Source organism: Phalacrocorax aristotelis, chromosome 3 (assembly GCF_949628215.1).
Source record: "Phalacrocorax aristotelis chromosome 3, bGulAri2.1, whole genome shotgun sequence".
Lineage (NCBI taxonomy): Eukaryota > Metazoa > Chordata > Aves > Suliformes > Phalacrocoracidae > Phalacrocorax > Phalacrocorax aristotelis.
Window position 1 is genome coordinate 8,196,759 of NC_134278.1, and position 13,078 is coordinate 8,209,836.

General features: G+C 39.5%; 1 protein-coding gene across 7 annotated transcripts in view; it reads left to right on the forward strand.

The window, feature by feature from the left end:
• ITSN2 (intersectin 2) overlaps positions 1–13,078 on the forward strand; it is an 89,478-nt gene that overhangs the window by 39,227 nt on the left and 37,173 nt on the right. For 6 of the 7 annotated variants that reach the window (XM_075086685.1, XM_075086679.1, XM_075086683.1 and 3 more), the window contains 10 exons: positions 28–118; positions 1,746–1,888; positions 3,211–3,274; positions 6,483–6,620; positions 6,728–6,813; positions 7,797–8,059; positions 8,750–8,899; positions 9,132–9,272; positions 10,111–10,198; positions 10,797–10,936. In XM_075086685.1, coding sequence (XP_074942786.1) covers positions 28–118; positions 1,746–1,888; positions 3,211–3,274; positions 6,483–6,620; positions 6,728–6,813; positions 7,797–8,059; positions 8,750–8,899; positions 9,132–9,272; positions 10,111–10,198; positions 10,797–10,936 — 1,304 coding nt within the window. The remainder of the gene's footprint in view (positions 1–27; positions 119–1,745; positions 1,889–3,210; positions 3,275–6,482; positions 6,621–6,727; positions 6,814–7,796; positions 8,060–8,749; positions 8,900–9,131; positions 9,273–10,110; positions 10,199–10,796; positions 10,937–13,078) is intronic. The other variant, XM_075086682.1, reaches the window with a different exon arrangement.

Consider the following 13,078-nt stretch of genomic DNA (forward strand, 5'->3'; position numbering starts at 1 on the left):
TTTTGTTTTCTTGTTTGTTTGTTTCAGCACTGCCTCATTCTTTAGGTCCCATGGCAGGAGGGTTTGGTGGTTCTAGTATACAGAAGGCGCAGTCACTAATCGATTTAGGATCTAGCAGGTATGAAAGTTAAGTTTAAAATGGTTTTATCTTAAACTTGAGTAGTTTTCCTTCCAAAACTTACAAAGCATTTATATTTTCAAAGTATATTCATTAAAAATTAGTCTATCTAATATGACCTACTAAGTCTGAAAATAGATTTTTTTGATTGATTTGATATGCACAATAAATAATATTTTCAGTAAATCTGGCAAAACTGTCTGAAGTAGGTGAGAAGTTCAAATGAGAGAAAGCCGTGCCAAAATGAAGGGAAACTACCTCATTAGTGAATAGAAGTAAAACGTACCAAGTGGTTATAAAAGCAATGTTTATGGATTGTTGTGCTCATTCATTATAGAGGGCACTGTGTAATTAGCAGGCATGTAAGAATAGTATTCATTATAAATATTTATGTGTGATTTTGCTTTATGAATAATAGACGGTTATAGATTTCTGTCATCAGCTGCTCTGTTTCACTGACTCTAAAGCTTCACCGTAAGCAAAATGAGGGACTAGGCTTACCTGTCCAATTGGGTATCCAGGGAACAGTCTCCCAAAAGACAATCCAGGGGGCATCTCAGCCCCAGCTCAGTTCCAGCTGACTGGGAAGTGCTTGCGCCTCCTTATTGCCGATACAAGGCATCGAGGATGAACGCATGTCCACCTTTGGGATCCTCATATGGACAGACGTCTGATGCTAGCAGATGTTTGATAAGATGATTGTAGGCATGGTGTGTGCCTCTTTTTGGGTTTTTTTTTGTTTTTTTGATCGGAAAGCTTTATTTTGCTGGTGTTATAGTGTTGCAGCGTAGCTCTTCTTCTGTATTACTGTTGACAGCATTTTCATCATCATGTTATCTAAGTCCATGCAAAGAGTGTCTATCCAGCATCGTGCTGGAAAGGCTTTGTTTATATCAGCATTCTTTACTTTATTGCCTTGGATAACACCACACACAGTTTTTTACTTGACAAAGTAGGGTATTCCCTTGAACAAGGCAGACTTGGATCCACCTGGTTTTGTCTGATCTTCAAAGATGGGACACTGTGAAAATGCTGGGAGTTGCAGGTTATAGGTATAACTAAACACTCCATCAGTGGCTGAATGAGTTGGAAAAACTCCATTCAGCCTGCCACTGTCACTAATAGGAAGAGGTAGAGGTGGAATATAGTGGCTTCAGCAACTTTAGAAGCTGCTTTTGGTTGTGAGTTTCAGACGGATTTTTATGCTCACAGTTATTCATTTGCATACCTTTTAAAGTTACTCAGACATCCATCCAATGCTTCACAGCCCTTGTAAACACTTGTGAAAGATGAGATGTTCTCCTATGGTTTCCTATAATGCTGTTCTGCAGTGGTGGACAGATGAATTATGTCGTCTGAGTGCCGGTGATACCAAGAGAACAGGATCTTGAATTCAAGGTTTTCCTTTTAGATATTTCAAAGTAAAATTCCATATGTTAGTGTTGAAAATATTTATAGCAAGTTAGCAGAGGTTAAACTTTGTGGAAGTCATTTCATCTTACCAGAAGATGCTATGTATCTTCCAATGCCTTTTTGCTAAACCAAGTAACTGAGAGTTCTTTCTTTATCTCTTTCTCTATTTTTTTCTGGGTTTTTTTTTTTTTTTTTTTTCAAAATTGTATTACAGTTCAAATTCTTCCTCTAGTGCTTCACTAGCTGGGAATTCACCAAAGATTGCGTCCTCAGACTGGGCAGTTCCTCAGGCCTCCAGATTAAAATACAGACAGAAATTTAACAGTCTTGATAAAAGTATGAGCGGATATTTATCAGGTGAGTATGGCATTTGATATGGAGGGGGAAAACCAGCAGTGTTTTCTGCCTCTGGAACATCACATGCTGAGGGATGGAATCCCAGCTTGGGAGCTGACTTCCATATATAATAAAAGCTGAAATTGTTGACACTCAGACCTATGCAGGAGAGAGTGGATTTCAGCTACCGGTTCCAGGCAGCCAAGAAATGGAAATGGGTATCATTTTACTGGCTTGGGCTCTGTGTTAGACCTGGAGGGGCCTAAGGAAGCAGCAGTCTCCCCAGGTAGACTGGGGAAGCTACAGCAGCAGCTATGGGGAAGAAGAGTGGCAGTGGTGGGATCTAACCAGAAGAGCCTGAGAACCATAAGGCTGGGGAGGTTAGCTCCATGAAGTCAGCAGTCATTTTTCAAGCATCACTATTTGGTCTAAGACCCTTTCTTACAACTTTGTAAGGTAGGGGACATCTCACGATCATCTTTGTGCCATGTGCTCCTATGTATATTTATTAATAATTGCTTAGATATTTGGACTTCATATTTTTAAAGAAAGCAGTTTGGGAAAGACACTGCGGTCCTGCAGCCACTGATTGAAATTTTTCAAAAGTAATTAAAGGAGTCAATCCTTTTTGACTTTCAGTGACATTGCGCTGTGCCATGGCATTATGGTGGCTTCGAAAGACTTCACACAAAGTTTAATACAAGAGTAGGGTTTTATGAAAGTACTTCTAAAACTGGATTGCTCACTGTACTGCAGCAAGTAGAGCTGGCCGAGCAGTTAGTAGATGTAAAGTCAGTATGGGTCTCTGTAGCTTACCACATTTCCCGTTTTGAATAAGCACTTACCATGCCTCTGCCTCAGTTTCCTAGCCTACAAAAAAGGAGGACAATTCTCTCTTTCAAGAAAGGGACTCAATGCTTTATATCCTCTTCAGCTGATTTTGGGCTGAAGGTTTCATTGACCTGCATAGAAAGGTATACGGTTCTTTGCTGTCAAAGGAAAGCTGACAGCTTTCCAGCATGCTAGCTCAAGCTTTAGGTAGACAGTCAGCTGTGCTTTTGTAACAGCTGTGGGGATTACCATAAATACCCATTTTTCATGTCAGTGTTTCTGTTAGGTGCTCTGAGTGAAAGGTGCACAAAGAATATTTACCTCTTTATTGTGTTCAGGTTGTAATGCCTTTTGTTAAGCCTGGAAGTAATGCCAACTGTCAGCCACTGATGAAAATGGATTAGACTAATATTAAAAATAAACATGGCCCAATTCATGACCCATTTTTTGCTACACGTGGATCTTTGTTCAAAGTATTACTTTTTAATAGAATATTTTACACTTTCACTAAGGATTTCAAGCAAGGAACGTCCTCCTGCAATCAAACCTCTCACAGACTCAGTTGGCTACTATTTGGTAAGTCTAGATTATTAATTCAATGTGATTATGATGTTAAGAGAGGAAATGTACTTCATTTAATAAGACGTGGTGATGGAACACCGTAGGCCTAAAATCATAAACTGAAACTAAGCTGCTACTTAAGCTGGTTTGTTCATCAGTACATTTTCAAAAGACACCTTGACATAATATAATTTGTTCACTCTGTGTTTGTTAAACTCCATATAATAGTTCAGATATTCATTTCAATCTCTGATTCAGTGATGCACAATTGTAGCTGAGATGAGTGTTTGCTCATTTTAAAAGTAGGATTCTGAAATCAAGCTTGTTAGTTATAAAATATGGAGAAGGATTAATAATGGAGTAACCCTTCAGGTTTTTTAAACTTTACTACTGTTCCCATAAAGGTACCTGCATGTTACACATTTATTAAGATTTGTCTTTACTGTGGTGATGAAAACGGTTACAGTTCTCTGAAGGCTTCAATAATCTGCCTTTACCCTGCTAGATGTGGTAGTATGAATTATACCTTCTGATGTAACTCAGATGTTATACCTAAAATTTCCTGGCCCAGCAGAATTCACAACAGCTTGGTGCTGTGCATCTCTTTGAGTTCCCTTTCTCCCACTTTATACAAGGGCAGTCATTTGTCCCTAGCAGCAGCAAGCTGAAATTTATTCGTTCGGCTTATTTGGTTGCACGCTGTGAAGGTCAGGTTGTATTCCTCCACTCTGGAATATGGGGAAATAAAGTGGCATATAGTGACTCTTCCTCGTGGGTGCCTAGCCTGAAGATGTCAGTAGCCAATGCGAGGAGGTCTGTGTACCCGTGTAGAGGATTAACAGCCCAAGTTATCTGGGTGATTAAAATGACCAATATTTCTACCAGGGAACCAAACTGATGGTAATTACGGTTATAATGGTACTGTTATGTGTGAATAGTGCTGGTCTGTGAACATAATAAAAACTTATTTCATCTCCTGCTTTTGTTTTTCACTGTGGTGTGTGTAGCGGTGATGGCTTTTTCTTTGTTTTGTTGTTTTCTTTTAGTGTTGGGGTTTTTTTTTTTTTAAACAATCAGTTATTTTATTAAGCATTTCACTTAAGTGCAGTCTAAGGACATATTCCTGCAATTCTGTCTACATAGATAGTTCTTTTAAAAGGTTCCTGCTTCTTGCCTGCATCTCTGGAAACATTTCACTGGTTTCCCACCCACTCCCCCTGGGTTGTGTGGGAAGCATTTAGTAGGCTAATGATCATAGATTCAGAGTAGTTTGGGTTGGAAGGGACCTTTAGAGGCCATCCACTCCAACCCCCCTGCAGTGAGCAGGGACATCTTCAACCAGATCAGGTTGCTCAGAGCCCCAGCCAGCCTGACCCTGAATGTTTCCAGGGATGGGGCATCGACCACCTCTCTGGGCAACCTGGGCCACAGTTTCACCTCCCTCATAGTAAAGAATTTTTTCCTTATATCCAGTTTAAATCTGCCCTCTTTCAGTTTAAAGCCATTACCTCGTGTCCTGTCACTACAGGCCCTACTAAAAGTTTTGTCCCCATCTTTCTTATAAGCCCCCTTTAAGTACTGAAAGGCTGCAATAAGGTCTCCCTGGAGCCTTCTCTTCTCCAGACTGAACAACCCCAACTCGCTCAGCCTGTCCTCGTAGGAGAGGTGCTCCAGCCCTCGGATCATTTTTGTGTCCCTCCTCTGGCCCCGCTCCAACAGGTCCCTGTCCTTCCTGTGCTGAGGAGCCCAGAGCTGGACACAGCACTGCAGGGGGGTCTCCCCAGAGCGGAGCAGAGGGGCAGAACCCCCTCCCTCGCCCAGCTGCCCACGCTGCTGGGGATGCAGCCCAGGGCACGGTTGGCTTCTGGGCTGCGAGCGCACATTGTTGGCTCATGTCCAGCTTTTCAACCCCCAGTATCCCCAAGCCCTTCTCGGCAGGGCTGCTCTCAATTCCTTTATCCCCCAGCCTGTATTGATATTGGGGGTTGCCCCAACCCAGGTGCAGGACCCTACACTTGGCTTTTTTGAACCTCACAAGGTTCACATGGACCCGCTTCTTGAGCTTGTCCAGGTCCCTCTGGACGGCATCCTTCCCTCATGCACATACCACTCGGATTGGTGTCATGTGCAAACTTGCTAAGGACACACTCAATCTCATTGTCTGTGTCATTGGTTAAGATATTAAACAGTACCAGTCCCAGTACAGACCCCTGATGGACACCACTTGTCACCAGTCTCCATTTGGACATCAAGCCACTGACCACTACCCTCTGTATGCGACCATCCAGCCAGTTCCTTATCCACCAGACACTGAACAGCACACCCACCAAATCTCTCCAGTTTAGAGAGAAGGATGCTGTGGGGGACTGTGTGAAAGGCCTTACAGAAATCCAGAGAGATGACATCCATAGCTCTTCCCTTGTCCACCAGTGTAGTCACTCCATCATAGAAGGGCACTAGGTTGGTCAGGCAGGACTTGCCCTTGGTGAAGCCATGCTGGCTTTCTCGGATCACCTCCCTGTCCTCCATGTGCCTTAGTATAGCTTCTAGGAGGATCTGTTCCATGATGTTCCAGGCACAGGGGTGAGGCTGACAAGTGGTTGAAGTCCCCCAGCAGGACGGGAGCCTGCAGGGCTCCCCTTGATCAGGCGGCCTGTAGCAACACCAACCACAAGGTTCCCTTGACGATGGATTGTGTGGTTTGTCCTCTCCTTAGAGGGGGTGGGTGATCCTTTTCCTACCCATTGCAAGGTACTCTGGGGCAGCTCATGTCTTCCCTGCACTGTTAAGGAGACACAAGGGGAAAAAAAGAATTCTACACAAAGGTTCCTGTTGTAGAAGTTGATGTAATTTTATATAATGTTTTCTTTTGATTAAAAAAAAAAAAAAAAAAAAAAAAGAAAAAGGGCATTATGAGCTGGTTAAGAGCAGTCCTGGATTCTCTTCCCACCTCTTTTCTTGGTGATGCGATAAATCAAGAGATGTCTCTTAACCTTTCCTATCATTTTTGCTGTATTTTACAAAAACATCTGAATAGCAGTACATTATTAAACAAAATAGTATCTCCTTTCATCATTTATTCACGTTACTGTAATTACTTTTACCAGCATATTTCACAGGAATTCTCTATTTTAAAAATTACTTTCACAGTACATTGTTTCAGCTATCATTTGTGAGTGATTGTGATATTTGGTTCTAATTGTTACTGCTGTTAAAACTGCAGGTCACTAGCTGATATTGATGGAGATGGACAGCTGAAAGCTGACGAGTTTGTGTTAGCCATGCACCTGACTGATATGGCCAAAGCTGGACAACCTCTGCCACTAACTCTGCCTCTTGAACTGGTACCACCTTCTTTCAGGTATATCACTGAGGGCGGTGAAACATAATGTATTTTCAACAGAAGTTTTTTTTACAAAGAAAATAACTGTTATTTCTCTAACAATGGTGGGTTTTTTTTCCCTCCAGGAGTGGAAAATATACTGAAAATATAAATGGAACTCTGCCATCTTACCAGCCTGTACAAGAGGAGGAGCCACAGAAAAAACAGCCAGGTAAAATAGGGTTCGCATTCTTAATGTGTAGGACTGTCTTTGAAGGGCACTGAAACCTTCAGAAAGTGGAAGACATAATCAAATCCCTGGGGAGCTTCACTTCAGGAGCTAGATCCCGTTTAACTTGGATGGCAGGAAGGTTGTTAAGTGGATGTAGTCAGCCTATTACATCTAATAGAATTGAGAAGGCAGAGATGGGCTATTTTTAGCTGTGGGAAAGGAAAAGTGTGCTGATTAATAATGTATTTTGGAAGAGAAATCCTTCGTGGCCAAATACTGCCATGATACTGCAAACTTTTTTTCAGCTGAAATTTCCTGGCATTACTTATTTCTGGACATTTTGGAAACAAGGGGTTCATTCCAATGTAGTTTAATTCTCTGAAAACTAGATGCAATTTGGACGTAACATAGATTCTAGCATTGACTCCCTGATGCTACCAGCAAAGGTCTCTTACACGTACACACACACTGTGAGATGTGGCTTGCCTCTCTTTTTGGAAGGGAGCTTAAACCATTCCTTTGTATCTCTTATTATCCTATATTGCAGTAATTGTGCTTGATCCTGTTCTGGTTTTTGCTGGTTTTAACTCCAGGAGCTCTTGCAGGGAACACCCTTAAAAACTAAGCTTTTTCTCTGTGTGTTAATGTTTCTTGCACAGTGGAAAACCTTTTCAACAGAAGATAGTCTTCTAGCTTATAAAAGCTGTTCTTTTAAGTTGTCTCTAAGATTCAAGTCATTTTTGTGGTCATTTTTAAATTACAACTTTTTTTTTTTTGCAATTGGAATAGACTTAGGAAAATTTGAAGGTATTTTGGAAGGGAAAAATAATACTTTAACAAATGCAAGATGCTTATATCATCCATGACCCAACAACCTGAGCTTGCCAAAAAGAAAATATCTATCTTTAGTGGCATAACTGAGGTGCTTTTTTGAGAGCAGTGTTTTGCACAGGACAGAAATAACCACCTTTCCTTTTTTTTAGTGACATTTGAGGACAAAAGGAAAGCAAACTACGAGAGAGGAAATATGGAGCTGGAGAAACGCCGTCAGGTCCTGTTGGAGCAGCAGCAGAGAGAGGCCGAACGTAAGGCTCAGAAAGAAAGAGAAGAACAAGAGCGAAGAGAGAGGGAGCGTCAGGAACAGGAACGGAAAAAACAACTCGAAATGGAAAGGCAGCTGGAGAGACAACGGGAGTTGGAAAGACAAAGGGAAGAAGAACGGAGAAAAGAAATAGAAAGGCGGGAGGTTGTTTTCTTTAAATTATTTTTTTAATGCCTTAAGGAATATGTACATGCATAAATTATCCACTTGACAAAGCATTCAGGGTTTGAACACTGGCTTTGCTTCTGTCTCCTCGCATGGCCATTGGCAGATTTTCCTGGAGAGAGAACATTATTCCTGCCTGAAAACATTGTGTCAGTTGTAAATGAATCAAGTGTTGGTATAGGCTAAAGATTTTCAGATACTTCATAGGACAGGTGAGATTTTCTTGGACTTATTTCTTGGATCTGTGCACAAATCTGTATACCAAACAAGACTGTACTGAAGTCATAACTGATAATATTTTGAACTTGAGACAAATGTGATTCTGTTGGTGTCTCAGTGCATGCGTAGGACTTGCATATTTTATGTAGTTCTGTGAAATATCTAAAGGAGGTTATGAGTAATATCTGTCAATGTCCTCTTTTATGGGCAATATTCTAAGCTAAACAGAATTTCTCCTTGAACTATGTAGCTTTTATTCATCCAGAGTTAGGAGCTCGTTTATAGGATGCTTCCTCCATTCCTTGATACTGAAGTGTACAAGGGCACTTTACAAAAGACAATATGTTGTGTTGCTGTTATGCTGTTTTGAAATAGAGTTCATTGTATTCAATCATGGTCTCAGAGTTCTGCGTCTCCATTGTAATTTAAGGTAATGTCACTTTCCTGCAGGCAGCAAAGCAAGAACTTGAGCGTCAGCGACGATTGGAATGGGAGAGAATTCGTCGCCAAGAACTTCTTAATCAACGTAACAGGGAACAAGAAGAAATTGTCAAGTTGACCTCTAAAAAGAAGAGCCTTAATCTTGAATTGGAAGCCCTGGTAAGACAGAAATTTCACTACACGTCTTGAAATACAGTATTTTAAAGTATGCAAATCTTAGAATCTACATTAATAGCCTACTAGGAGTTTCACTCTAGTTTGAATGAGCAATCTAAAGCAGATATTTTTGGGTTGTTTTAAAGAATTGATCATGAGCTAAACTGCCCACAGGTTTAGTGCAGAAGTGTTTTTTTGCTGTATACGGTATAATTTGTCTTTGATTTCTTTCTAGACGGACAAACATCAGCAAATCTCAGGCAGATTGCAAGATACTCGAAGCAAAAAGCAAATTCGAAAAACTGAGCTGGAGGCTTTAGATCAGAAATATGACCAAGGAATCATGGAGGTTAAGCAACTACAACAACAGCTTCAGGTGTGTAACCTTCTGTTAAGCTTGTGGTTTTCCTTTACTTCCTATTCTCTGTTTCCATAATGCTGTTGATAATACATCCCCATAGGGAGGAATAGTGAATCAGTTTGATTATAGTGGGGAGGGGAAATCAGCAAGGCTGTCAACATAGCAGAGGTTTTTAGTTCTATTTCTGGTGTTAAAGAAATGATTACATGTACTACAACAAGCTGATAGTTGAATGAGCACAGTTGTCAAAGCCTCAGCTGTTGTTTTGTGAAGCAATAACAGTGACTTCTCTTCAACTGTGAACTCTTTCATGGCTCCAGGCTCAAGTTTTTATGAGGAATGTTTTCCTGTATGCAGAGCAAGTTGGTCTTTGGGCTGAATTATCTTGCTGCCTTTTTTCTTTTTTCCTTCTTTCTTTGAGTAGCAAGGCATGAATTATTTCAAATCAGTTGACTACCATAAATCGTTCTCGAATATAAATCATCTTCTGCTGTGTTTTTATGTAATGCTCCTGCACATCAGGGAAACTTCATGTTCCCGTGTGTCAGAGAAAGTTACTGTTTTATATTAGGCTTGGGGCAGTCAACTTAAATTCTGTCATGATAATATTTACATTTTTAGTGTATCTGTTAATTTTTTTTCCAGCTGTGTTAGTTTTTGGGTCAAAAAGCATTCAATTTTAATAGTATTTATATTGAGAGTGTAGGAGTAATTTTTTCCTCTACCCAGTAATGATAACTTGCATCCACATTTCATTAACATGAGCTGAATTTATGTTTGAAAATTCACCCATTTTATTTACTGATTTATAAACAATACTAAAAATCTGTTATGTTCTCTTTGATATCTACAGGAGTATCAGAATAAACTAATCTATTTAGTTCCTGAAAAACAATTGTTAAGTGAAAGAATTAAAAACGCTCCACTTGAAAACACTCAGAGTAAGTGCCTGCCAATGAATTATCTTCTGTGTGCTTTGCTGGCTTTTTTATCAGTTGTAAAAAAGGCTGAAGGGTACAGAGGTGTTAATCACACCTCCATTTTATATCTTTTCAGTTGATGCCACCTTAGCATTGTTTCATCTGCATTTCATTATTTCCTTGATGTTCTAAATAAGGGGCAAACACACATTTTTGCAAGAAAGCACAAATTTTGCTTGAAATTTTATTTATGTAGATTATACAGCCCACAGATATAATTACACCTTGTCTTTTTTTGGTAGCATAAACTCAACGGAGTTCACTTATGTAAAATTTAGACTGGTCTTTACATCAGATCACACCAGAAGTCCCTATCTAGAGAAGTTTGCTATGAATTGGTCTGATATTAAAAAAAAAACAACTTGCAGATTATTCTGTATTACATGTAATGCCTGTGTGTCTCAGTTAGGTGTTGGGTCCACTTTGTGCTGTATATAAATAGAAAGGTAAATCAAGGAATTTTTGTGAGGAAAAGAGGTTGGGACTGTGTGTATATTAGGAAAATAATAATTAGTGGAAAGATAAATCCTTGTAAAATTCCTTGTCTTTCCTTATGCAGGTACAGGAATCGGTTCACTGCACAAAAAGTCCCTAGAAAAGGAAGAATTATGCCAAAGACTTAAGGAACAACTAGATGCCCTTGAGAAGGAAACTGCTTCTAAACTTGCCGAAATGGATGCATTTAACAGTCAGCTTAAGGTACATCTATTCTCTAAATACTTAGTCTGACACTGGTAAGCAGTACCTTTATTTCTTCATCCAGTCATAAAGATTGATGTCACTTCTACCAGGCTCATAAAGCTTTTCCCAACTTCCGACATCAAATAAGAGGTAGCAAAATTCTTGGAGTGGAGTAAATAGTGCAATAAAGATGCATTTAAAACTACTGCTAATGTACTAAAATATGAACCTTTTGCTAACCATTGCTTTGCATGAATCAACTGTTGCTCACTCTCAACTTCTAGAATTCGTTTTGATTTAGAATTGAAGTTCTTCAGGCCCTTGCAAATTCTGTTCCTACAGAACTGAGGTTATATTGGCTACTATTTTTAAATTGTGGACTGAACATTTAACTTCTATTGAAAGAAATACAGGGTTTTGTAGTACATTGTACAAGATCTGGTAGCAGACTTAGGTATTGTCCTAAAAGTAAGCATAGGCTGCCTGTTTGTGTAGAAGTTAGGAAATATTGACCACTGGCCCTTAAGGCATTTTTACTTCAGAGGCAACTCGACTTGCCTTAAAATGCATGCAACACTCAGGCAGGGTGGCACGCATCCACTTAACTTCATTTACCAGCTTACTCCTAGTGCACTGAGGTGAACTTATGGATCCATGCTGGGCCAGTGTGAGGGCTCTGCACTCTCCAGTAAAAAGAACACAGGAAAAAGATTGTAAACATTTAAGGAGTTTATTTTCTTTTTAAAAAATGGCTACATATAACATGCATTTTCAGTTACCTGCTTATTGCATGGCTTGCTGTGTTCAGTGGCTGAATCCACCATTTAGTCTTCCCTAAAATATGTTTCTCATACTACAGTGCAAAGATTAATTGGCTTTTTATCTGCCTTATCTTACAGTGTGAGAATATGGATGATTCTGTTCTTCAGTGCCTTTTGTCTCTGCTAAGCTGTCTCAACAACCTCTTCCTCTTACTTAAGGTTATTTTCTAATCTTTGGCTCTTTTGGTTTTTAATTATTTCGCAGTTTTTCTCTGCTTACCCTTTCTGTTTGGATGTACAACTTCTATTAAATAAATTTTCCTGAAATAAAATGGTTAGGCTCTTTTTGTTTCTGCTAGCTTTTACATCCTCTTAAAGACTGACAATTTTCTAACCTGCTCAGAAAGCCAAACTGCAAAATACTGATAGGCATTTTATTTCTTAACAAACTATGTTCACTAAGTTGTTTTACCCAGATACTTTTATCAGCCAAAAAATACTGTCTTAGATGGAGACAGTGTCTCCTCCCACCTTTCTGTCTGTTGCTCTCTACCTGTCTCGCTATGCTTGTATCCATGTGTCTGAAGCTGTGAGTCAGGTTAACGAATTCTCGTTCGAGTTGAGGGCATCAATGCCCAGACTATAACATATGACACGGCAAATGCAATGCTTTTAAGCCTCCAGATTAACCCAGTACTGAAACCTACTTGCTGTTTTCCTCAACACTGCTTTTGTCTGCTGGGGTCAGAAATCTAACTTTAATTTTTTAATTTATTTTGCTTTATTTTATTTCCTCCCTCCTCCTAAATTATTCTCAGAATTACTTAACTGACTTTTCTATTTTGCTTAAGGGTTATTCTGTCCCTAAATCAAAGAGACAAGGGTTTTTATAATGCAATTTTGTTTCCATAGTGATACGCAATTTCTGTGTAAAATGAGAAGAAAAAGTATATTCTCAGCTGAATATGTTTGGGGAAAAACAGTTAATTGTTTGGTTTAGTTTGTTGCTACAGAGGCTTTCACTGACACAGAGATCTTGTTATCTTGCCCTTTTCATATAAATTGCACAGTATCTCTTAGACAACATGATTATTGGTAGAGGTGCGTGTTGTAGTGGGAATAGATCGTTCTTAATTGCTTTATTTGCGTTTAAGAGATCAGATACGAGAAGTCAGGGTATACCCGCTGCATTGCTCAGTCTGTATCAATAGGTTTCCTAAGAAAAAATAATGTAGTATCTATATCTATATGGTGAAGTACAATCTAAAGTAAAACTATTGTTGTGGGTTTTTTTCTTTTGTCCATTTAATTATCCCAAAGATTCATGCTGATTTGCTGCTGTGAAAAAATTTGTTGTCAGAGGGACATGGAGCAGGAATTGAAGGATGTGTTCAGAGTA